The sequence below is a fragment of the Phyllobates terribilis genome, unplaced genomic scaffold, assembly GCF_046119375.1.
Source record: "Phyllobates terribilis strain yellow unplaced genomic scaffold, ASM4611937v1 Scaffold_3__8_contigs__length_932513732, whole genome shotgun sequence".
In the NCBI taxonomy this organism is placed as follows: Eukaryota; Metazoa; Chordata; class Amphibia; order Anura; family Dendrobatidae; genus Phyllobates; species Phyllobates terribilis.
In genome coordinates this window covers 881,498,473-881,525,725 of record NW_027362763.1, presented here as the reverse complement: position 1 = coordinate 881,525,725, position 27,253 = coordinate 881,498,473, and the positions used below count along the sequence as shown (strand labels likewise).

At 39.9% G+C, this 27,253-nt stretch overlaps 1 protein-coding gene across 2 annotated transcripts in view; it reads left to right on the top strand.

The window, feature by feature from the left end:
- LOC141258383 (visual pigment-like receptor peropsin) overlaps window positions 1–26,318 on the top strand; it is a 58,181-nt gene extending 31,863 nt beyond the window's left edge. Inside the window, exons 3-6 of one of the 2 annotated variants that reach the window (XM_073673382.1) lie at window positions 3,201–3,300; window positions 14,413–14,517; window positions 22,879–22,997; window positions 23,530–26,318. In XM_073673382.1, coding sequence (XP_073529483.1) covers window positions 3,201–3,300; window positions 14,413–14,517; window positions 22,879–22,997; window positions 23,530–23,982 — 777 coding nt within the window. In that variant the 3' untranslated portion in view covers window positions 23,983–26,318. Of the gene's footprint in view, window positions 1–3,200; window positions 3,301–14,412; window positions 14,518–22,773; window positions 22,998–23,529 lie in introns of both variants that reach the window. The other variant, XM_073673381.1, reaches the window with a different exon arrangement.
- Window positions 26,319–27,253: the final 935 nt, after the last annotated feature.

Below are 27,253 nucleotides of genomic sequence, written 5' to 3'. Positions count from 1 at the left end.
ATATATCACTTAGATTACTGGGTTCTGACACAGAGTTTTTAGGTCTAGCAGAAAAAGTTAGCCCCTTCCACACCACAGCTTTCTGTGTACATTGTCTATTGACAGTGAGCTGCTTATCAGAGGAGGGGGCGTAATCAGACCACTTGGCACAAAGGAGCTAGCCTGGGTACTGATAATCTGTTTGTGATAAAACATTAATTGTATGGAAACATTGGCACACAAGCTAATAAGTGACACATCTCTGAAATCTGTGTCTCAGCCATTACGTCATGCTGTCCTCAGATTAGATAGCAAAAACCTGCTGACAAATTCCCTTTAATGCATGCAGTGCCTGGTTGAGAAAGGTATACAGTGCTTAGATAAATGAGCCCAGATAGCACATACAGTGCTCAGATAAACATTGACATAAATATCACCCAGATGAATAACAACCTTGTCCATGTAAATAGTGTCATGCAGTTAACACAAACAGTGCATACAGTACACTGAACATACCTATAGTACATTTAATGTCCATGTAAATAGACTTTTAACAGGGCCGATTCCAATTTTTTGCTGCCTCAGAGTAACAAATCAAATGGTACTCTCACCCCATCTCCACCGCTAAACAATGAAAAAAGTGTACACATAACTATATATCAGCAGTGAAGAAACCGTATACATAAGTATATACAAGCATCCAGAAATAAAAAAAAAAATACATACAATTCAGCAGTGAATAAACTATATAAATAATAATTATATACAAGCATCCAGCAATGCAGAAAACTCTACATAAATAGAAATCAGCAGGCAGTAGCACTAATCATCCATCAATTGCTTTTATGTCTTTTATGTTGAATTTACACTTCATGATTATCATTTGCCTATAATCATGTTGCGCAAACAAGCTGCCAATTACCTTATGAATGAGTAAAATACTCATTAATCAGGCTAAATGATTGTTAGACTGGCATTGTCCATAGTAAACAGGGCATGTGCTGTCGAGATCAATGATTGTTCTGTGCACATAAACTATCTATTACTGATCTATTACTGATTATTCTATGTGCATATTAAATGCAGTCTGTCTGAACAGTCCATTAAACGATTGCCAATCGGCAAACATGTAGCCAATCAGCAGTTGTTTAATGCCACAAATTGACTGGTGTAGACCTATAATGTGCTCCATTCTGGCCCCCATAGAATAATTATGTCCCCTAATGTAGTCCACATACAGTATTTGACGCCCATTGTGGCCCCAATACAGTATAGTGTCTCACATTCTGACCTCCATACAATAATGATGTACTCCATTCTGGCCACCATACAATAATAATGTTCCCTATTTTGGGCCCCAATATAGTAATAATGCCCCAATTCTGGTCCTAAATACAGTAATAACTGTGCCCCCCATAGAGAATAATGTGTCTTATTATGGCCTCAATATAGCAATAATGTCTCCCATTCTGGCCCCCAAACCGTATAATGTTATCTATTCTGGTCTCCATGTAGTACAATATCCCCCTATTGTGGTCCCCATAGAGAACTATGGCCCTCCATACATTACAATGTCCAATATTATGGAACCCACACACAGTATAAATTCCACCTTTCTGCCCGCCTAAAGTATAAAGTCCCCCTCTGTGGCACCCATACAATAAAATGTCTACCTTTCTGGCGTTTTTTACACTGTAATTAAAAAAAAGAACAACCAATTCACTCACTTCTCCTTACTCCCGTGATGAGCAGCTCCTTCTTCTGAGAGCTGTGTAGATGGCGGTGCAATGCAGTGACATCAGTGCGCTACTTGCAACAGGGATGTCAACATCAGCTGCTGCTGCTAGCATTTTATAGGCTGGTGGTATGTACAGATATTGCGGGGAAGGGATTCAGTGGATCTGTGCTCCACAATATTTTTCAACCATGTGTGCATCTGAGGACGCTCATTCAACTGAAAATAGAGGTGGCCCTAGTGAGCTCCCTCAAACCTGGGACCACGATCCTCACGCCTCTGTCTGAGATGCTGCGACTGGCCATTGACTGCTGATCATTGCTCAGCGTCTCAGTCTGACAGGGGAGCCGCAGCAAAGAGCAAGCCATAATTTGAACCCTAGCTATTTGATATGGGACCTCTTTTTGATAATAGATTAGTGGCCATATTTCCTTTCTTTTATGGATAAGATAACAGATGACATAAACGTTTCTTTTACGGCAGTAAGAAATTCTATTAATCAATATATGAACATGACAAATGCTCATTGCTTAGGGCTTTGGCTTCAGCTTTTGAAATGTGATCTAACGAGTAAAGGAAGACCTCTTTTTGGTCTCTAGAGATAGTTTATGGCTCATTGCTTATCAAGGGATCACTGGAAATTACGTCAACTGCCCTTTGGCACATCGATGAGTCAGATATGTTAAGGTAAAATATTTGTGTCTTTGCATCCTAAATTATTGTTCCTACTGACAACAAGTTACGGCTATGTTCTAAGGATGCGCTGAAAATTTTCCATCTGGATTTGCAGGCAAACAAATCTGAAGTGTATGGCAGCACCAGAAAAGTGGATACGATTTCAACAAATCTTATCCATATGATGCTTAAAAAATGGGGAGAAAATGACATGCAATAAGGATTTCAATTCTGTAGTATGGTAACTGTATCTGCGGATGTTAACCATAAATTTCATTCTCTGCAATGCATAAGGTGAAATCTGTGACAAATCTGAGACAACATTTTTATGGCACCCAGATTGTACCCAGCACCCAATTCTTTAAGAACAACCTCCTAAACAGAAAATTATTCTACCATCTGAACATTACACTCCCAATCTAAAAGTTATTTTCACTGACTTTACATCAGAAGCCAACATTATTTCCTACCTTCCCTTTTGGTAACAGCAAACCAAAAGGGAAAACTTCTCTAAAATCCCAATTTCTGCCAACCAGAGACACGGTTCCCATAAAAACTGCAAGAACATGAGGGTTATGGGGTATAACAGAACAGTGACATACAATTCCTCTACTTAATGCTTGTGTAAGCACAATTATTATATATACAGCATCACTTTGGGCTTGATACTTCAATTATGTGTCTGTGCGTGTGTGGGCACACCAACACATGCTAACTAAATTGCTGTTCTCAGAAAGGTTCATTAAAAATAATAACTTTATTTATACAGTATTAAATTAATTGAAATGTCTTACATCTGTTTTTACTTTAGGTGGATGGATTTCTCACTCTACTATTTGGCCTGGCCAGTATAAATACCCTTACCCTAATTAGCGTAACTCGCTATATTAAAGGTTGCCATCCACAAAGAGGTAAGTAAGCATTGAAGAGACACATTTACCTAGTAGTTTCTGAAACTTCCTTTCATTTCCATATATTTCATGCATCTTTCCTGTAGATGACTGGAACCAAAACTGACCTGTAGCGGGTCACCATAGCAGGAATCTGTGGAAAAGTTTTCCTTGAAATACTCTTACATTAAAAAGATATTAAGTAAACAAGAGTTCATCTCTAGAAAATGACAAGTTCTGCAAAATTATGAGAACATGAACATGATAAAAAATTGAAACACAATGTACCCGTATAACTCCTTTAACCACCAAATCTGGAATTGGGACTGGCTCAAATGACTTTACCATTTCATTTTTGCAATATCTTCCTGCAAATAGCTTTTAGAAACCGCAACATCACAAAAGGTTAAACCCATGATGACTAGAAGAGTTGAGCTAAAAGATTCACAGGACCCTATTCCAGCAGCCATGCCGTAAGTCCGAGTCCACCAGACCAGAACCTAAGAGCCTCTTCCTACCTCCTGGCAACCCCGGCACCTCTTTAGATTAGTAGGTATGGCACGACTCGTATCATCATTACACACAAAAAGTCATGCCGCACCCACCAATCAGAAGAAGTTTCAGGGATACTGATAAGTATAAGGAGGTTTGTAAATTAATCAGGCTCCTGCAATCTTTTTGATCAAATCTAATTCTGTCAGAACAGCTATAAAGATCTAAATTGATGATACATTTGTAGAAAAAAATATATTATTACTAATTTATTCTTTGACATTGCAAATTATTTCCAAAGGCACATTGTACGTTCAGACTGAAACCTATAGTAGAAGGAATATAACCCTAATCAAAACATATAGAAGGGCAATGAGACACTGATTCAAGCACAGACAAATACAGTGGTTTGAAAAAGTGTTTGCCCCTTCCTGATTTCTTATTCTTTTGCATGTTTGTCACACTTACAGTAAATGTTTCAGATCACAAAACAAATTTAAATATTAGACAAGGAAAACACAAGTAAACACAAAATGAAGTTTTTAAATGAAGTTCATTATTATTAAGGGAAAAAGAAATCCAAATCTACAGGGCCCTGTGTGAAAAAGTGACTGCCCCCTAAACCTAATAACTGGTTGGGCCACCCTTAGAAGCAACAACTGCAATCAAGCATTTGCGATAACTGGCAATGAGTCTTTTACAATGCTCTGAAGGAATTTTGGCCCACTCATCTTTGCAAAATTGCTGTAATTCAGCCACATTGGATGGCTTCTGAGCATGAACCACCTTTTTAAGGTCATGCCACACCATCTCAATGGGATTAAGGTCAGGACTTTGACTAGGCCACTCCAAAGTTTTAATTTTTTTTTTCTTAAGCCATTCAGAGGTTAGCTTGCTGGTGTGTTTTGGATCATTGTCCTGCTGCATAACCTAAGTGCGCTTCAGCTTAAGGTCACAAACAGATGGCCGGACATTCTCCTTCAGGATTTTTTGGTAGACAGCAGAATTCATGGTTCCATTTATCACAGCAAGTGTTCTAGGTCCTGAAGTAGCAAAACAGCCCCAGACCATCACAATACCACCACCATATTTTACTGTTGGTATGATGTTCCTTTTCTGAAATGCTGTGTTACTTCTACGCCAGATGTAATGGGACATATGTTACGGGTCCGGGTGGTGGAACCTCTGTGCTTCGGTGCAAGGAGGGACCAGAGGGGTGTAACTAAGTGCCTACTCGGATCGACCTAGGTCAAACGGTGGCTTAGTTGACTCCGTGAACCAGGGAGGGACCGGGCAGGTGAACCAGGTGCCACTCTGGGACCGACCTTGTGTGAGAGCAGGTGACTCCCATGAGTCGGATGACAGGAGCTGACTGGTACAGCGGATGAGCACGGCAGGAAGGCTGGCGGGTGATCCAAGTAGATAAGCAGGCAGGTACAACTGATAGCCAGACAGGTGCTCTGGGTAGACAAGCTGGTGACCACAGCAGATAGCCAGACAGGTGCTCCGGGTAGGCAAGCAGGTGGGTAAAGCGGATAGTCAGACAGGTGCTCCGGGTAGGCAAGCTCACGGGCATGTCAGGTAATTGGCAGGTGCTCCAGGTAGGCAAGCTGGCGGGCAGGGCAGGTAACTGGCAGGTGCTCCAGGTAGGCAGGCTGGCGGGCATGGCAGGTAACTGGCAGGTGCTCCGGGTAGGCAGGCTGGCGGACACGGCAGATAGACAGACTGGTGGGCAGGACTGTTAGACAGACTGGCGGGCAAGGCTGACAGGCAGTGGGACCTGAGGGCTGGGGAAAGTGTTAGCACACAAAACAACAACCTTGCACAGGCACCTCCATTTTGGAGGAGGTGCATAATAAAGGGGAAGTCCTCCTGCCATTGGCCGGGGACTCTTTAGGACGGCGCGTGCTGCCCCTTCAAGAGGGAGGGAGCGCGCACGCGCCCTAAGCACAGTGCCCGGGAAGCTGCGCGCGGAGCACGCCACAGCAACAGCAGGAGGGGAGCAGGAAGACGCCGGACCGGGACCGCGGCAGTGAGGGAAACGGCGTCTCTGCCCAGCAGGAGGCAGAGACGCCGATGATACAACATACACCTTCCAAAAATTTCAACTTTTGTCTTGTCAGTCCACAGAGTATTCTCCCAAATAGCCTTGGCGATCATTAAGATGTTTTCTGGCAAAACTGAGATGAGCCTTTATGTTCTTTTTGCTCAGCAGTGGTTTTCATCTTGGAACTCTGCCATGCATGCCATTTTTGCCCAATCTCTTTCTTATGGTGGAGTCATGAACACTGACCTTAACTGAGGCAAGTGAGGCCTGCATTGTTTTGGATTTTGTTGTGGGGTCTTTTGTGACCTCTTGGATGAGTCGTTGCTGCGCTCTTGGGGTAATTTTGGTCGGCTGGCCACTACTGAGAAGGTTCACCACTGTTCCATGTTTTCGGCATTTGTGGATAATGGCCCTCACTGTGGTTTGCTGGAGTCCCAAAGCTTTAGAAATGGCTTTATAACATTTTCCAGACTGATAGATCTCAATTACTTGCCTCTCATTTGTTCCTGAATTTCTTTGGATCGCAGCATGACGTCTAGCTATTGAAGATCTTTTGGTCTACTTCACTTTGCCAGGCAGGTCCTATTTAAGTGATTTCTTGATTGAGAACAGGTGCGGCAGTAATCAGGCTATGAGAGAAGTAATCAGACTGTGTGGCTAGGAGAATTGAGCTCAGCTTTCCAAAGATGTTATAAACCACAGTTAATTTATGCTTTAAGGGGGTAGGGGTTAATCACTTTTTCACACAGGGCCCTAGAGGTTTGGATTTCTTTTTCCTTTAATAATAAAGACCTTCATTTAAAAACTGCATTTTGTGTTTACTTGTGTTATCTTTGTTTAATAAATATATAAACAGACTATTTACTTTATTGTAAGGACGCGAGACAGACAAAACAGAATAAAAGAAACATCAACAAGACAATAATTAAAAAACAACACAATATTAAAAAAAAGGAGGTGGAGGAACATGAACACCATGAACCATGCATGGTTGTGTATCAGCAATATAATGAGTAAATATATTCATATATAAAGCACAAGGGACAAGTATATAAAAATAACAATTATAATTAACAAAAATAAAGGATGAATATTAAAACCACAAATGTGTATCAGAAAAATGAGTGAGAAAAATTTCTGCCCTGGTTTATGGTGCTCATGTTCCTCTGCCTCTTTTTTTTATATTGTGTGTGTTTTTTAATTATTGTCTCATTGATGTTTCTTTTATTCTGTTTTGTCTAACTGGTATCCTTATAATAAAGTAAATAGTCTGTAAATCCTTTTGGGGTTATCTAATGATTATTCAAAGCAGTTCTTTTGGTTACATCTTACATTCAGCTCCATGTTTAGCTATACATGTTCTTCTGTATGACTCCTCTTGTTAAGACTTGATGTGTCACTGTAATATATGATTAGGAAAAAGTGGCATCATGCTCACCTTATAGCAGCCTGTAGTTACCCTTTTCCTACCTGGAGGCTCTCTGTAAATCCTTAAGTCACCCAAAAATCCAACTAATGTACAATATGTGATAGTAGATGGAAATAATGCATCCTAAGTCCCTCTGTCTCTGTGAGACTCATGTTATGATAGGGCAGGTGGTTTCAGAAGGATAAGCTAATAAATTAATTATGGCTGGACTGTAAACCTTCCAATCACTTACTGGCAGAAGAAGTCAGGGGAAAGATCATGTATGTTGGATCTCAAAACATGCAAAATTGTTTGTTGTTGGGACCGAAAAGCTCACTACCAGAGATGATTGGAAGTGGTTGTTCTCTTCTCCCAGATGAAAAAAACTCCACCTAATGACATAGTGAAATAACTTAAAATTGTAGGCCAGCATACTCTATTTAACTACAGAGCAGTCATATATTTCAGACTAGTCAATACATCAAGGAACTCCTCACCTTTATGACCCTGAACACTGCTTCTGGTTAATACATCTGTAAAAAAATGAAAGATGAACAGGGTCATTGCTGGAGCAAACTAGAACAGGAAGATTTTAGAAATACATCAGCAGTGACGCACTTTGCTCATTTTCACCCTTTGGACATTGACCTTACACCCTTGTCTCCGCAGCTAATTTCTAATTTTTTTAAGTTTGTATTTCTCCCTCCTCTTCTTCCAATAGCCATAACTTCTTTGTTTTTCCATTGACAGAGCTGTAGGAGGGTTTGTTTTTTGCAGGCTGAGTTGTAGTTTTGAATGACATCATTCATATTACCATAGAATACACTGAAAACCTGGAAATAAACTCCCAAGTGGGATAAAATGGTGTAAAATTTCAATTCCTCCATTGTTATTTGGGTCTTGTTTATACAGCTTTCAATTTATAGTAAAAATGACCTGGCGTTGGCAGCATGATTCTCCAGGTCAGATACTAAACCTGCATAGATTTTTTTATTTAAGTAATGCAAAAAATTCAGGAGTTTGCAGAATAGCTACACAAACCAACATATCTATTTTTTTGCAATCAGTGAAAACTGCTTGAGAGAGCAGTAATGTTTTTATTCTTCCAACGATTAAGCTGTGCGAGGGCTTGTTTTTGCATGGCGAGATGATGGTTTTGCTGACACCAATTTTAAATACATATGATGTTTTGATTATTGCATTTTTTCAGAGAGGTATGGTCACCAAACAAACTCAATTTCGACATTTTGATTTTTTTTTCTTCTTTAGGCCACGTGCACATGAATGTTTGGTGAGTTTTTTTACCGCAGTATTCGTAAGCCAAAACCAGGAGTGGAACAATCAGAGGAAAAGTATAATAGAAACACGTCACCACTTCTGTATTTTTTAATGACTCCTGATTTTGGCTTCCAAATACTTAGGTGATGAGCTTTAAGTGCATTTTTGACGTTGCATATTTTAGGTGCATAAAAAATGCAGCGTCTTACAGTTCCAGAAAAGTGGATACGATTTAGAAGAAATGTCATGGCCACTGTGCTTCTTTTTAATGAAGTGTAAACTGACCTCCGGTGTTTGTTTCAAATCCACAACATGACAATTTCTCTTGCGGGTACGCTGAGTTTTCTGTGTGAAATTTCTCGATAGATTTGCATTAGGTGCAGAAATTATGCAGGTAAAAAACGCACATACCTTTTTAGGGTATGTTCACACTGGGCGTTTTTTTATGCTTTTTTTATTCTAATTTTTAGCTGCGTTTTACAGTTCCAGTAAAGTCTATGAGATCTCAGAAATCTCATGCATACGCACTTGTTTTTGTGTCAAGAGTATTTTGTGCTATGCATGGTTTTTTTGCACAATAGAGCATGTCACTTCTTTCAGCGTCTTTTCAGCATTTTTTCACCCATTGAAAGTAATGGGCAGTGACAAAAATGCTGAAAAAATGCAGGTATCAGGTTTTGCTGTGTTTTTGGTGCCAAAACCTTATAAAGTTGAATAGGTTTTTTTTTTTGCCCACTGAACTTTATCAGCATGCATAATGAGACAAATGGACAGTGAAAAAAAACGCAGCAAAAACGCAGCAAAAAAACAAGCAAAAACAAAGCAAAACCTGCTTTTTGGAAGCAGAAACTTTACTACCAAGAGATCAGGTTTTGTTGCAGATAAAAAATGCTGAAAAAATGCCTAGTGTGAACATACCCAAAATCCGCACCTAAGAATGTCAATAAAGTTTTGTCAAAGCCAAATACCAGGAAGTATCAAAAACAAAGCAGCTTTATTTAAAGCATGACACACCAAAAAGAGACAAAAACCACAGCGTCAAAAACATAATAATAACGCATGTTAAAAAACCACACACAAAAACGCAGTAAAAAAACATAAGTAAACTAACTTAAATAAGGCCACGTACACAATTTAAGTATTTGGTGAGTTTTTTACCTCAGTATTTATAAGCCAAAATCAGGAGTGGAACAATCAGAGGAAAAGTACAATAGAAACACGTCACCACGTCTGTATATTTTACCTACCGTATATTCCGGCGTATAAGACGACTTTTGAAGACTGAAAAATCTTCTGTCTAGTCTGGGGTCGTCTTATACGCCGGTAATGCTTTTAAACTTTCAGAAATTGACATGCGGGGATACTCTGGGGGTGTTAATAAGCTGCCGTGGCCGTATCCCTGCCATGTCGGAGTTAATATAAGGTGGAGGGAGTTAAAATACGGCGGCGGTAGGTCCAGACAGTCAGCGCTTCTGTGCTGAAACTGACACATCGCTGCGTATTCCCAGCTCCGGACACAGCGCAGGGCTCCTGTGCCGACAGCTTTCACTTGTCACAGAAGCGCTGCGCTGTGTCCGGAGCAGGGAAGTTCGCATCGCTTCTGTGACAATATATGAAAAGCCGGCAATTCAGCAGCGGCATAAGCCGGCACCCGACAATTTAGAATAGAAAGAATAGAGCTTCACACATAGATTAGATAGATAGAAACATGTCAGTCACATATATATGAAGTACAGTGACAGTATTGCTTACTGTACTTGTCATTTAGTGTAAAGGATTTATTAAAACAAATAATAGTGTTTTCATGCACCGTCTCTTTAAAAAAGCCGGCCGGCAATTCAGCATCGGTACCCGACAATTTATAACAGACAGAATAGAGCTTCACACATAGATTAGATAGATAGAAACATGTCAGTCACATATATATGAAGTACAGTGATAGTGTTGGTTACTGTACTTGTCATTTAGTATTAAAATAAAGGATTTATTATTAAAAAAATTGGCGTGGGGTTCCCCTTAATTTTAGTCTCTAGCGGAGGTTAAGCAGACGGCTGGGGCAGATGTTTGAAGCCTGGGAAGGGGGTAATACCCACGGAGCTTCCCAGGCTACTAATATCAGCCCCTAGCTGAATACATAGCCTTTACTAGCTATTAAAATGGGGGACCCCCCAAAAAAATGACGTGGGGTCCCCCCTAATTTAATAGCTAGCAAAGGCTAGGCAGACAGCTGGGGGCTGATATTAATAGCCCAGGAAGGGAGCCATGAATATTGGCCCCCTCCCAGGCTAGAAACACCAGCCGTCAGCCGCCCCAGAAATGGCGCATCCATAGGATGCGCCAATTCTGGCACTTAGCCTCGCTCTTCCACGCTGCCCTGGTGCGGTGGCAGGGGGTAATAGGGTTGGGGTTGATGTCAGCTTATAATGCCAGCTGACATCAAGCCCAGGTTAGTAATGGAGAGGCGTCTATAAGACACCCCCATTACTAACCCCATAGTCAAAGTTAAAAAAAACACAAACACCCAGAATAAAGTCCTTTAATTGAAATAAAGACACAATTCTTTATTGTTCTAAATTAAACCATACTTACCGTCACGCCCATTCCAGCTGAAGCCAACGATCTCCTGCAATAAAAGAAAAATAATAAACCAACCTCATCCTTACCTTTCCATGGCTCCCAGGACCGGTCCAGCTCTGCTACATCGAGATGACAGGCTGGACCGCAGCAGAACGCTGCCATCCAGCCTGTCATCCCGCAGACACTGAGAAGAGCAGGCATGCTTGCGCTCTGCAGTGTCTGGCTGTGACGGCATCCAGATGAGCCGACAATGAACTCAGCTCACCTCCTGGACGTCCGTCACTGACAGCGTGGGAAACTTCTACTGCGCATGCGGGGAGCAGGAGAATTTTCCCACGCTGTCAGTGACGTGCATGAGGTGAGCCGAGTTCATTGGACATGATCTCGGCTCATCTGGATGCCGTCACAGTCAGACACTGAGGAGCACAAGCATGCCTGCGCTTCTCAGTGTCTGCCGCATGGCAAGCTGAACGGCAGCGTTCTGCTGCGGTCCAGCCTGTCATGTGAATGTAGCAGAGCTGGACCGGTCCTGGGAACCATGGAGAGGTAAGGATGAGGTTGCTTTATTATTTTACTTTTATTGCAGGAGATCGTTGGCTTCAGCTGGAATGGGCGTGATGGTAAGTATGGTTTAATTTAGAACATTAAAAAATTGTGTCTTTATTTCAATTAAAGGACTTTATTCTGGGTGTTGTGTTTTTTTTAATTACTTTACTAGAAATTCATGGTGGTCATGTCTAATATTGGCGTGACCCCATGAATTTCGGGCTTAGGGCCAGCTGATAATGCCAAGCTGGCCCTAACCCCTTTATTACCCAGTGAGCCACCGCACCAGGGCCCTGGATGAGTTGGGTACAGCGCCAGAAGATGGCGCTTCTATGAACGCGCCATTTTCCGGGGTGGCTGCGGACTGCAATTTGCAGCGGGGGGGGCCCAGAAAGCTTGGGTCTCCCTGCGCTGCAGATTCCAGCCCCCAGCTGCCTAGTTGTACCTGGCTGGACACAAAAATAGGGCGAAGCCCCATGTCTTTTTTTTTTAATTATTTCATGAAATAATTAAAAAAAAAAGGGCTTCCCTATATTGTTGTGTCCGGCCAGGTACAAATAGGCAGCTGGTGGTTGGGGGCAGCCCGTTCCTGCCTGCTGTACCTGGCTGGACACAAAAATATGGCGAAGCCCACGTCAACATTTTTGGGAAAAATTAATTACAAAATTAATAATAATTTAGGGACTGCATCTTTATTAACCCCTCAATTGTCATTTAGTGTTAAAATAAAGGATTTTTTAAAAAGAAAATTGGCGTGGGATCCACCATCATTATAGTCTCTAGCGGAGGTTAAGCAGACGGCTGGGGCAGATGTTTGAAGTCTGGGAAGGGGGTAATACCCACGGAGCTTCCCAGGCTACTAATATCAGCCCCCAGCTGAATACCTAGCCTTTACTAGCTATTAGAATGGGGGACCCCCCCAAAAAATGACGTGGGGTCCCCCCTATTTTAATATGTTTATGAGTGACAGTTTTCCTGCTATATACCTGCATGTCATAAGAATTTAAATTAAAAAAGGACCATGTTAAATTCAAATCTGTTTTTTTTTAATTTTTACCGGTGTTTGGTATGCGTTGGAAAAGGGGTAGTCTTATACGGTGAATATATCCTAAACTCTATATTTTAACAGGAAAGTAGGGGGGTCGTCTTATACACCAGGTCGTCTTATACGCCGGAATATACGGTACTCCTGATTTTGGCTTACTGAGGTAAAAAATAAAAATACTGAGGTAAAAAACTCACCAAATATTCAATGTGTGCACATGGCCTAATACATGCAAAAATGGTGCAGAAATTCTGAAACATCAAAACGCTCCAAAAACTCATTGTGGGAACATAGCCTCACAGTGTCGACTGTGAGGGTTGATTTAAAGGGGTATTCCCATCTCTAAGATCGCATTCCAATATGTAGTGGGAGTAATAATAATAATATTAGCAAATACCTCCAATTAGAAATATAGTATAGTTTTTCAGATTCGCTAAGTCTCTTTCCTCATGTGCAGGCATTGCAGGACCTTAGGTATCCATGGTAATGACCACTAGCAACTAGCTAACTGTCACTATATCAGTGGTCGTGACCATGGATACTTAAGGTCCTGCAATGCTTGCACTTAATGAAAGAGACATAACGAATTAGAAAAACTATGCTACATTTTTAATTGGAGGTATTTGCTAATATTATTATTATTACACCTACTACATATTGGGAAAGGATCTTGGAGATGGGAATACCCCTTTAAATTTACATTTTGAAAACTGGACTTTTATAGATGTGGCAATACCAAATATGTTTTTTAATTTACTTTTTTTTAATCGAGGAAACGGGGAAAAAGAATGATTTGAATTTTTATATATTTATTTAAAAAAAACTTTTTTTAATCCTTAGGGAACTTGAACCTGCGATCATCTGGTTGTTTATGCTATATATTACAATACCACATCTCTTGGTTGAGCTTCACAGGAGGACTAAGATGGCAGTGATGGGGCCTTCAGCAGGACTCGGCTGTCTTGGTAACCCATTGATGCCTCTTGATCACGTCACGGAGAGCCGATCAGAGCCGATATTCACAAACACTGACAATCTCTTTTTTTAAATGCCACTGTCAGAGAGTTAGAGCAGCATTTAAATGGTTACTATCAACGATCGGAGCTCAGCTACGCTGTTGTTAGACACAGATGCCAGCTATGTAACATAGCCAGCATCTACAGCTAATGTAGGGAGCTCAGCCTTTATGTCCTCTCCACACAAGGGCATCCCAGCACTAATGTACCAATACGTCATTTTGCATTAAGGGGTTAAGGCATGTAACTTAAAGGGGTATTCTCATCTCCAAGATCCTATCTCAATATGCAGTAGGTATAATAATAATATTGGCAAATACCTACAATTAGAAATGTAGTATAGTATTTTTGATTCGCTATGCCACTTACCTCATGTGCAAGCAATACAGGACCTTAGGTATCCATGGTTACAACCACTAGCAGCTAGCTAACTAACTGTCACTTTATCAGTGGAAGTAACCATGGATACCTAAGGTCCTGCAATGCCTGCACATGAGGAAAGAGACATAGCGAATCAAAAATACTATACTACATTTATAATTGGAGGTATTTGTTAATATTATTATTATTACACATACTACATATTGGGATAGGATCTTGGAGATGGGAATACCCCTTTAAGGATCCATTGCAGCTAAATTCGTACTTTCTAATTTTCTTTGAATTGCTCTTTTTTATATATTTTTACCAAATACATCAATAATACTTACGTTATATTCTACAGCAAACTGCATTAGCAACGGCAGCATTACAATATCATTGATACTGATCTGGATTGCTGCTTTGTTCTGGTCAATGGCACCTTTACTAGGCTGGGGAAGCTATAGAGGTGAGTTGCCTACAAAGTGGATTTTTGCACATTATGAATGAAAGTGGTTCAGAATAATTAAAACAGAATCTAAAATGTAAAGCAAAAAACATACATGTAAAAAAAAATGTAATTAAATTTTAGAGATTACTTAGTAATTTGATTTGGGCTGCCCTAGTACAGCATCCATGACGCCAACACAATCTCATACTTTTACAGTGGCCCTGTTATTATTACCTCCTTATAAAATCTACCATAGTGTGGTGACATGCGAATTGAGGGTGTAAACACTGGCTAAGTTACAGTATACTAACCACGCTCATGCCAGCATGTCAGGTACCACTGGATAATTGTGCTGTATATTATCTTTATATTGCAGCAACTTTCAGAGCTCATCATTATGTTTATTAAATCTGTTTGAGTTTTGTGCTCTTGAGATGTTATATACACTAGAGAATATATTCATTCACAATTTCATTCATTCATTCATTCACATTCTGTGATTGGCTCAATGTTTGAAGTGATGCATATATTCTATCTTTGTTATATTTTCACTGTTCGAATAATATATTCCAATGTTTCTTGAATATATGTGTGTGTAGACACATATACAGGGTGGTCCAAAAGTTGGTGAACAGAAAGTTTAACCCCTTTACAACCCAAGGTGGTTTGCACGTTAATGACCAGGCCAATTTTTACAATTCTGACCACTGTCACTTTATGAGGTAATTACTCTGGAACGCTTCAACAGATCCCCCTGATTCTGAGATTGTTTTTTCATTACATATTGTACTTCATGATTGTGGTAAAATTTCTTCGGTATCACTTGCGTTTATTTGTGAAAAAAATGGAAATTTGGCGAAAATTTTGAAAATGTTGCAATTTTCAAAATTTGAATTTTTATGCCCTTAAATCACAGAGATATGTCACACAAAATAGTTAATAAATAACATTTCCCACATGTCTACTTTACATCAGCACAATTTTGGAACCAAATTTTTTTTTTGTTATGGAGCTATAAGGGTTAAAAGTTGACCAGCGATTTCTCATTTTTCCAACAAAATTTACAAAAACATTTTTCTAGGGACCACATCACATTTGAAGTCACTTTGAGAGGTCTTTATGACAGAAAATACCCAAAAGTGACACCATTCTAAAAACTGCACCCCTCAAGGTGCTCAAAACCACATTTAAGAACTTTATTAACCCTTCAGGTGCTTCACAGGAATTTTTGGAATGTGGAAGAAAAAAATGAACATTTAACTTTTTTTACAAAAATGTTACTTTAGACCCAATTTTTTTTATTTTCGCAGGAGTAACAGGAAAAAATGGACTCCAAAATTTGTTGTGCAATTTCCCCTGGGCACGCAGATACCCCATATGTGGGGAAAAAACACTGTTTGGGCGCACGGCAGGGCTCGGAAGGGAAGGAGTGCCATTTGAATTTTCGATTGTAAAAATTGCTTGAATAATATAGTGGACGCCATGTTGCGTTTGGAGAGCCCCTGATGTGCCTAAACAGTGGAAACCCCCCACTAGTGACCCCATTTTGGAAACTAGACCCCCCTGGGAACTTATCTTGATGGGTGGTGAGCATTTTGAACCCCCAGGTGCTTCACAAATTAATCGGTAAAAATGAAAAAGTATTTTTTTTTCCACTTTTTCATTTTTACGAATCAATTTGTGAAATACCTGGGGGTTCCAAGTGCTCACTATACATCTAGATAGGTGCCTTTTGGGGTCTAGTTTCCAAAATGGGGTCACTTGTGGGGGAGCTCCAATGTTTAGGCACACAGGGGCTCTCCAAACGCGACATGGTGTCCGCTAACAAATTGAATGGAAAATCGGCTCAAATTGTTAGCGGACACCATGTTGCGCTTGGAGAGCCCCTGTGTGCCTAAACATTGGAGCTCCCCCACAAGTGACCCCATTTTAGAAACTAGACCCCCCAAGGCACCTATCTAGATGCATAGCGAGCACTTGGAACCCCCAGGTGCTTCACAAATTGATTTGTAAAAATGAAAAAGTGGAAAAAAAAACACTTTTTATTTTTAGGGATTAATTTGTGAAGCACCTGGGGGTTCCAAGTGCTCACTATGCATCTAGATAGGTGCCTTGGGGGGTCTAGTTTCCAAAATAGGGTCACTTGTGGGGGAGCTCCAATGTTTAGGCACACAGGGGCTCTCCAAACACGACATGGTGTCCACTAACAAATTGAATGGAAAATCGGCTCAAATTGTTAGCGGACACCTTGTTGCGTTTGGAGAGCCCCTGTGTGCCTAAAAATTGGAGCTCCCCCACAAGTGACCCCATTTTGGAAACTAGACCCCCCAAGGCACCTATCTAGATGCATAGTGAGCACTTGGAACCCCCAAGTGCTTCACAAATTGATTCGTAAAAATGAAAAAGTTGAAAAAAAAACACTTTTTTATTTTTACGGATTAATTTGTGAAGCACCTGGGGGTTCCAAGTGCTCACTATGCATCTAGATAGGTGCCTTGGGGGGTCTAGTTTCCAAAATGTGGTCACTTGTGGGGGAGCTCGAATGTTTAGGCACACAGGGGCTCGCCAAACGCGACATGGTGTCTACTAACAAATTGGAACCATGTCGCGTTTGGAGAGCCCCTGTGTGTCTAAACATTGGAGCTCCCCCACAAATGACCCCATTTTGGAAACTAGACACTCCCTAGGCATCTATCTAGATGCATAGTGAGCACTTGGAACCCCCAGGTGCTTCACAAATTGATTCTTAAAAATGAAAAAGTATTTTTTTTTCCACTTTTTCATTCTTACGAATCAATTTTTGAAGCACCTGGGGGTTCCAAGTGCTCACTATGCATCTAGATAGGTGCCTTGGGGGGTCTAGTTTCCAAAATGGGGTCACTTGTGGGGGAGCTCCAATGTTTAGGCACACAGGGGCTCTCCAAACGCAACATGGTGTCCACTAACAATTTGAGCCGATTTTCCATTCAATTTGTTAGCGGACACCGTGTCGCATTTGGAGAGCCCCTGTGTGCCTAAACAGTGGAAACCCATCACAAGTGACTCCATTTAGGAAACTAGACCCCTCAAGGATTTTATCAAGGGGTATAGTGAACATTTTAAACCCAGAGTTACGACACAGAATTTGATAACATTAGGTCATCATATTGAATAAGTTGTCATTAGTCTTGAGCGCAAGTGCTCGCTACTTGAGTTTGCATCGGGTACTCAGGTATGCACCATGTACTGCGTGTGCTCAAGTGACATGCTCGAGTCCCTGCCCCACATGTTTCACGGTTATTAGACACCCCAAAAAAACCATGCGGGGATCGCTCGTGCATTGCAGGCAATCCCCGCAAAGTTTTTTTGGCCGTGAAGCATATGGGGCGGAGACTCGAGCATGTCACTCAAATACCCACAATACTCAATGCATACCAGAGCACCCGATGCAAACTCAAGTAACGAGCACTTGCGCTCAACACTAGTCGCCATATCATCATCTTTTTTTCTTAATTTTGAAAAAAATCCCAACCCCATCACAACCCTAACCCCAACCCTAACCCCAACCCCAGCCCTAACCCTAGCCCAACCCTAACCCTAGCACACCCCTAATCCTAGCACAACCCTAACCCGAGAGTTTATTTTTTACGCCGTTCCTCGTGCTGTATAAGTGATTAGACGACTTTATTCTTCGGGTCGGTGCGATTACAGCGATACCAGAATCATACGGGGTTTTTATGATTGACAGCTGTCACACACTAAAAGATGCATTTTTTGTAAAATCTAGTTTTTGCATGGCCATATTTTGAGAGCTATAATTTTTGCATATTTTGGCCGACAGTCATGTGACGGCTTGCTTTTTGCGGGATGAGTTGACGTTTTTATTGGTGCCATTTTCAGGCACGTAACATTTTTTGATCGCTTTCTATTCCGATTTTTGGGAGGCAGAATAAACAAAAAACACCAATTCAGGAATTGTTTTTTTTAATTTTTTTTTTATTCTGTTCCGCGTGTGGTAAAATTGATAAGGTAGCTTTATTCTTTGGGTCAGTATGTTTACAGCGGTACCACATTTATATCGTTTTTCTATGTTTTGGCGCTTTTACACAATAAAATATATTTTATAGAAAAAATTATTTTTTTGCATCGCTTTATTCTGAGAGCTATAACTTTTAGATTTTTCGGATGATGGAGCTGTATGGTGGCTTGTTTTTTGCGGGACAAGATGACGTTTTCAGGTGTACCATTTTTATTTATATTCGTCTTTTTAATTGCGTGTTATTCCATTTTTTGTTTGTCAGTATGATGATAAAGCATTGTTTTTTGCTTTGTTTTTTTTTTTATTTTACCGTTTTCACTGAAGGGGTTAACTAGTGGGACAGTTTTATAGGTCAGGTCGTTCTGGACGCGGCGATACCAAATATGTGTACTTTTATTGTTTGTTTGCTTTTTTTCATGATAATATTTATTGATGGGTACATTATATTTTTATTTTTGGTGGATAAATTTTTTTTTTTTTTTAATATTTTTACATTTTTTTTTTTTTTTCACTTTCTGACAGTTTTTACACTTTTTTACTTTGTCCCACTCGGGGACTTTCACTTTTTTTATTCTGATTGCCTGCATAGCATCGGGATGGAGCACCATCCCTGTGCTATGCAGGCAGTCAGCGCTGCACAGTGAGAAGATTGTTTGGTCGTGCATTGCGCATGACCAAACAATGTTCCTGCTGTCTGGTGACCCGGATGTTGTCATGACGACATCGGGTCATCATGGCAACACCCGGGAAGCCGCGGCAGACAGCGCTGGAGGCCGGAAGAGGAGGTGAGTATTGCGATCACCTCCCCTTGCCACCGCAATGGTGCGATCGACTTTGATCGCAGCATTGCGGGGGTTAATGTGCCGGGAGCGGTGCGGGACCGCTCCCTGCAAATAGTACCGGGTGTCAGCTGTGACAATCAGCTAACACCCGGCGGCGATCGCGCCCGCACAGCCTTTGTGCGCGCGCGATCGCGATGACGTACTAATACGGGTCAGGCTCTCAAGTCCCAGGGCACAGACGCATATTAATACGTCATGGGCTGTAAAGGGGTTAATAAGGTTATGAAGGGAGAGATTTATCAAACACTAAATTGCAGCCGCCTGTCTGGATCTCAACGGTTTCAGCATTTTGAGATTTCCAATACTCTGTTAAAATCCATTTTCTTTGATCTGTATTTAAATTATTTGCCATTATGTGTTATCTGAATTATCTGAAAAGAAAACAGATTTGGGGGAGATCTACAGTATCTGTGAAAACTAGATCTGTGAAACTGGCTCAGTTGCCCTTAGCAACCAATCAGATTACACCTTTCATTTTCCAAAGAGTCTGTGAGGAATGAAAAGTGGAATCTGATTGGTTGCTAAGGGCAACTGAGCCAGCTTCACTTTACACCGTGTTTGATAAATCTCCCCCTTCATAACCTTATTACACTTTCTGTCCACCTACTTTTGGACCACCATATATATATATATATATATATATATATATATATATATATACATATACATACACACACACACACATACATATACGCAATAGTTCCTCATTCTTATTAATATTTCATATTCTTATGAATATTGAGGATGTGTATATTTCTTGTATTATATTATCAGTGGCAACTGCTTGATATAATTTTCAATTTATACGGCAGTAAGGAGCCCTCATTTCTCTTCCTTTATTTATTTTATTATATGTATTATTGTATTGGAAATAAAATTATTTTTATAACATAAACTAGTCCAGTCCTCCACAGTAGCCAGTGTTTGCTTCTGAGCCTGGCATCAACGTCATATGAGGCTTAGTCCTGCTTATGTCAAGGTGCCTAGTAAGCTCCCGGCTGTCATGGAGAAGCAAACTGGACGCCGAACCAGTGCAGTGCGAAACAAAATGCTCATGTCTGTTAAGTATGTGACTAAAACCTGAGACAAATGTTGAGAATTAATGACTTCTGGTAATTTATATAGACAAATAAATGAATAAACCTTATAATAATAGCTTCACTTTCAGATAGGGAATAAGTACCCATAAGATTTTTTGTGGACGTCTTCCAAGCCCCAGATTGAGTTGGTTCAATCACTAAATCAATTTTTACACCTTCCTCCATGGTTTTAAGAGATGAACATATTGTGGAGCACATACTTGTATAATTATGAAGATTGAACAATATATGTAGAGTCTACTAGGTTTGTAATGATGCAGGAGATATGTTACAATGTCACAAACATGTAATTTTACAGTAACACAGATTTTATGTGAAGTATGCCCCCTAGCAGTTATAATTGTCCCCTTGTGTATTTACATTCTCCGGTGATATCTTTTGTGTCCCCCTTCATCGTTTTTCCCTTTCTGTCAATGTGTGTCTGTTCCCCCACTGTGTGATCTGTCTGGGTTGAAGGTGTATTGAGTATGAAAAGGTAGAAGTCCATGAGATTTGCTCTGAGGAGTCAGTGGAAGTTGGTGAGGAGGCATTTTTGGATTCTTTAGAAGCTGCTGGTGGGACAATTGAGAATGAAACCTCAAATGAATCGGCCTTTGTGGTGCAGCACCAATAATGCTTGCCTTCCTGTAGTATGTAAGAAAAACTGAAATCCTGATAAGTGAAAGAAGTGATCCTGCTTGCAACATACATAGATTGGGGTGGGACATCTGCAAGATTGATTTCCCTAAGGCCATTTTGTATACCTATTCTTCAAGTAACTGCGAACAGACCTATGTGGTCAATTAAGATAAACTGAATCCATAGTGTTTGTATCATCTTTGTCAGGGATTCCAACAGCGACAACACCGGGGAGATCACGCAATATCTCGCCGTTGCCATCACGCTGTCAGTATTTCGTCCAGAATTGCGAGCACACGATCCAGACTACTTGCTATGTGGATATTGGCAAGCGACCAGTGAGAGTATGGTGTCACACCTCGGGATTCCAACGCATGGAATCGTGTTTATGTCCTGTCACTGTCAGCTTCGCGATAGCCCAATTATTATTATTCTCTTTCACCACCGGCTGAGTTTGAAATATAATACAGGCCTGGCCGGACGCCTGCGTTTTGGTAGCGTATATGGCTTCAGGGAAGGGAAAGATTACAGGACAAAAGAAACAGAACTATTAAATTTTATATTTAATCCAAAAGGGAGACAGTGTTTAAGAAAAAAATTTAAACAAGGATGTTACAAAGGAGACATTAAAATACATAAGCAGTTACATAAAATCAAAACAGAATAAAAGAAGACAATTTACACTATATGATCACAGAGACGATTCAATATAGGTGGAGGAAGGGCTCCCCAGTTTAATTTGAGCGTTATCGAATGCGACCCGCTGCATATAATCCTTATACCCCCTGGCAATGAGTGCTCCTCTAATGTCCATGGGTTCTCTTATACCTAAGGATAGATTTACACACACCCCTTGTGATGACATCATGTGATTGGTCTCCAGCCTGTACATTTTTATTAAAAATGCTAACTTCTGAGATAACTGGTTGATCGAAGAAGCTTGCAAACGACGCCATTTTTCCCGTTGTGATTTTACCTTCATTTAGAGACCACACATCGCATAATTGCAGTCTGCTATTCTGGTTTTTTTGCGCTACAGCTCTCCAGAGGGGCCTACGACTATGAAAAACTGAGCATCTTGTTTCTTAGCTGTCCCTGCCACTAAAAATATGGGTCCCATTATTGTCAGAATTACGAAACATAAGTTATTCCATATTTCATATCACAGTCGACGTGGCTGGAGATCTCTTTTTTAAGCTCGGGAAAGCAACCCTTCTCAGTTGCACACAAATTATTGCAATCCTGTCACTAATTGCCCCCTGCCTTTGCCAGGGGAAATCTCCTTGCATTTCAAGTAGGTAGTTTTACCAGTCCCTTCTCAGCCATGTGTTAATTTGGTCTTTGTGCTGAGGTTTGCATGGAAACTGCTCTTGTCTTGGGACAAATGGTTGATTGCTTACAGACAGCTGCATGAAGTGTCAGCTCTTGTCTGGGGACAAGGTGGGTAGGGGAGGGGTGAGATAGAAGAGGAGCTTGGGAGGAATGGTCAATATTCTGTTAATTTTTTTCCTGACATTAATATTTCCCTGACAATCTTCATATAAGGTCATGCTTGTGATCTTACTTTAAATAAAATAGAAAATAAACTGTACCGCATATTTCATAGGTCCACAATGTCTGCAATCATGTCATATCACACATTTTTCTCATTTTAGTTTGGCTAAAATATTAACTACTCATTATCTCATTTTCTTAGATCGCATGTACGGGACTTGTGAAATTGACTGGACCAAAGCTAGTTTCTCTACAATTTATAAATCATATATTGTATCCATTTTTATTTGCTGTTTCTTCCTACCAGTATTGGTCATGGTGTTCTGCTATGTTTCAATAATTAATACTGTGAAATCAAGTCGTGCTTTAACTACGGAAGGAAATTTATCAGAAAGGCAAAGGAAGATGGAAAGAGATGTAACCAGGGTATGTTTCATGAAACAAGTATTAATTACATATTTAAGAAGTATTATTACTGAAAACTTAGCTTAATATCCAATTAATGAACAAAACCTAAGATAATAACAAAAAGTGCATATATCCTGCAGAAATAAATAAATAGTAATAGTACTAAGAGATTCGCAAACATCCTGTCCAATGGGCAGAGACTACTGACCTGGCAGATGGACTGGCGTACCAAAAAAATTGATCATCCCATTTCGAATAATAGTAGTTTCAAACTGATAATATATTAATTTTCAGCCATGTTTTCAGTAACATAGCCAATAATTTGCTTAGGTTCGGCCGTCAATGCTTGATAAGGCCATTGGTGAAAGACAATGTAAATTAATGTTCTCGGTGAGAGAAGCCTAATGAGAGGTGGGTCTGACAGAGCAAGAGACTCTTTTTGTGACACTTTCTCTGTCTAATTACCATATATTATAATATTTCAAAGTACTGTAACATTTACAAATTGTTTTGAACGTGCAAATATTTATCTTTATTTTACGATTCTCAGGTTTCAATTGTGATTTGCACAGCCTTCATTATTGCTTGGTCTCCATATGCTGTTATATCTATGTGGTCTGCGTGGGGATTCTATGTGCCCAGTCTTACCAGCATATTGGCAAGCCTCTTTGCTAAATCTGCCAGTTTCTATAATCCTCTGATCTACTTTGGGATGAGCTCTAAGTTCAGAAAGGACCTAAGTATCTTGCTTCCCTGCACGCAGAAGAGTGGCAAGGATCCAGTCCGACTGAAACGTTTCAAACGTCTAAAGCACAAACAGGAACCTGTACAACAATTCAGGCATAAAAACTGTATTGAAAATCCAGAACCACAAGTAGTACCATGTGAAGACTCTGGGGTGGGAAGCCCTAGCAATAGCCCTCCACTGGAAATGAAAGATGTCTGCAACTGTCATTTAGATATAGCACCTGATAATCCTAGTTATCAATGTGATCGATTATGAATTTCTATAAATAACCAGGTTTTCTTAAAATGCATGACTTTTCTTAAGCCAAAGTAAATGCATGCAAAGTATTACAAAAATAAAAGATCTCATTTGATTTTAATTTTTAATAAATATGTTTACGCTCAACAACTTTAAAAATATTGTTTCATATTGCACGCTACACTCCACAATCTTATACTTCAATATTACAATGCAATACTTAAAGAAATGTGTAAGCAGAAAATGACATAGTATTTAAATCAGGTTTTTATGTTAAATGTATTTTTTAAATATTTGATAATGTTTTTTTTTCCGATATCACTATCTACTGTATGTTAAAAATTAAGAAATCTTGCCATTTTCACACTGCCACTAATTCAAATATTGGGCCAATACTTCCTGTGGTGTTCAGCAGCCATAGACTAACATTCATTCATCGACTTGTATAGCGTTTTTTTCTGCACATGCATTGTTAATGGAGGGGGAGCAGGTGAGCTGTGATAATCACCTACTGTGAATGGTGGATCCTGTAGTTATCTACTGTATAATAGTGGAGTTACTGGTAATTTTTATCCTCCCTGTCATGGTAATAAAATAGAAAAGGACGTATGAGTCTAGTATAATGGCCCATTTGGACAGATAAATGACCGCCAATTGGTTACATGTAAACTTATTGAAAGTCACTGAACCTCTATGCTCAGAGAACGCCCAAATAATATGATAGCTCTGTGCACATAGCACATCATATTATTAGCAAAGTCCTGATTATACAGTGTCAATCAGCAAACAGGTGTTTCTATATTTCTAGACATGCTTGTTTCTAACTATTGGCCTGTCAATATGGGCCCTAAGGATTAGCGCCCATTATGAAAACTGCTTGATTTTTTTTTTTTTTTAGAGTTGAGCTTTTCTTGATTAGAAGATTACATCATGGGGGGCTCTACAAGTCAGAATGCGAGAAAACCAGCAATCTCTCCATTTAAGTGCTGCTATCAGAGATTGACAATAAAGCTCAGCTCCAACCACTGCTCTTAGACACAGATGTTGACAATGTAACATAGCCGGAATCAACCCTGTGTAGAGGAAGTTCAGCTCCTGTGCCCCCTCCACATACAGGCACCCCAGCACTTACATATTTGTATGCTATGTTTTGTAAAGGAGTTAATGAGTAGGGGTGCTATTACTATGTACCATAATTGTAGAAAGAAAGAAATTCTATGTGCAAACACAAAGATAGTGCATTATTGGGCACTGAAACTATTTGGGGGCACTGATACTGTGTGTGGACACAAAGTGGAACCACAATTAGTTAAGCTTCTTGGGAGTTCGTGTCGAGGTTGAGAAATTGATGAGAAAGGTGATAGAAAATCCAGGAACCAAATATATCTGGACAGCAAATTCTGGAGAGAAAAGTTGTCATGGAGGTACAGCTGGGATACAAAAAAAAAGGAAAGGGAAAGTGAAGAACTGCAAGATAGACAACGTGAAATGTGAGTCATTGAATTTACTTGTACTCTAATCACTTATAAGGTCTGCAGATTCTCTAAGTAGAACTGGTATCTTCAACTATATATTCACTGTATTGGTGGTATTATCTTTGAAGAAGTATCACGAGCAGCTACATCATTTGCTTAGCCACTGTAGTAGAAGGTATGAAAATGGGGAAAAGTGCACATTGTACAATACTCTAAGTCCGGCTGAAATGTCAAACCTATCATAGCCATTACCTTGAAAATATCCTGTTTACAGAAACTCTACTCCTACACCATAATAGTACACACAGGCATACTATAATTTCCCAAAGATAGGCAAAGAATTTAATACAGTTCCCAGTACACAATACTGCAAAGCTTACAAATACTCCAAAAAGATGTCTGTAACATCCTGAAATCTCCAAGGACTCTATACAACCCATTTCAAGCTCTTTAAGACAAACTCAGCATTGTAATGTAATGTCAAAGTGGCCTCACCATAGTAACAAATGGTAGCTGGTTGTAACCAACAGCCCATTTAATAGCACAGCATACTTACAGACTTTTCATGGGTTTTTTAAATTAAAAAATGGTACAGAAGTTCTCAGTCATTTGTGATCACACAGATTATTCTTTTCAAAACACTGACTCAAATTACGGTGTCACTGTCAGAGGTAACCTCGTTTTGTGACTGAGACATGTGGGCCATATATTCCATTCTTTATAATGTCCAGCGTCCCTCTCCCTGACACACCCCCTGAGGAAATGTGTACAAAACGCGTGTCGGGGTTGAGGGATGCCTAATAGCCCGGTCCAGCATCTACATTCCTGTCTTGTCATAGGTATACTATTACTGATTGGTCAGCCTTGCTTTTCCTCTTTGAGCACAGACACTTTATTTAGCCACTGGCATGCAATTGAGTTGGCTATGAGCTGATTTCTTATGCACCTGCACTTTTAGGATTAATTTCTATATGGTCATTGGATATGGAGACTAAGGTCACATGTGATATTGTGAAGAAGACCTATGTATAGAAATCCCTTGCAGTGTTGCTATGTGCTGTTTTTGAGAAATATATTTATATTTAGTATCCTGACTTGACAGTGAATGTATTTGCATTAGCTGGCTTTTGTAATGGCATTTTTCAGCCAGTCCCTCACACTAGAGGCACCTGATTTTTAACTTTGTGTCATCATTTTAGCGTGCTATAATAAAATTTGTTACTTTTACATAATTATTGAAGTGTTCATTATTGTTTACCTTACCATTGTTTATGGTTGCTTTGGGTATCAGTGTTGATTGTGAACTTAGCTTGTGACACTGCACTTTGTGTATGGACTCATATCTATTGATCTAGTAACAGTTAAATGTCAGGATTTTGAGGAATTTATTTTTGTATTAAAAAACAAAAAGACAATTATTCTCCTTTCACAAAAATGATCGCACAAGAAATGCAAAAAGTCAGTACAGTCACTTGTGACTAGCAAGCAAATCGTCTATGACTGACACTGATTTCAAATTTTTTTTCTAAACAATATTGTGCTGCCTTGCTTCTGCTTTAAAGTTCATTATGACTAAAAACATATCATATTGTAAGTCAAATTCCGCAGAACAGATACAAGTTGCACCATATCACTGATCAATCATCCTGAGTCTGGCACTGCTGCTTCTAGCATCTGCTTATTTCTCTCTACCAATTGAATATCTATTAATCACAGACTACTACACTAATCTTCTTCACTGTTAAAGCTTTACAACATATTACTGTATGAAGTATTTGTCCAATACTTTAGGGTTTTCTCTGCGTTTCTCTGTT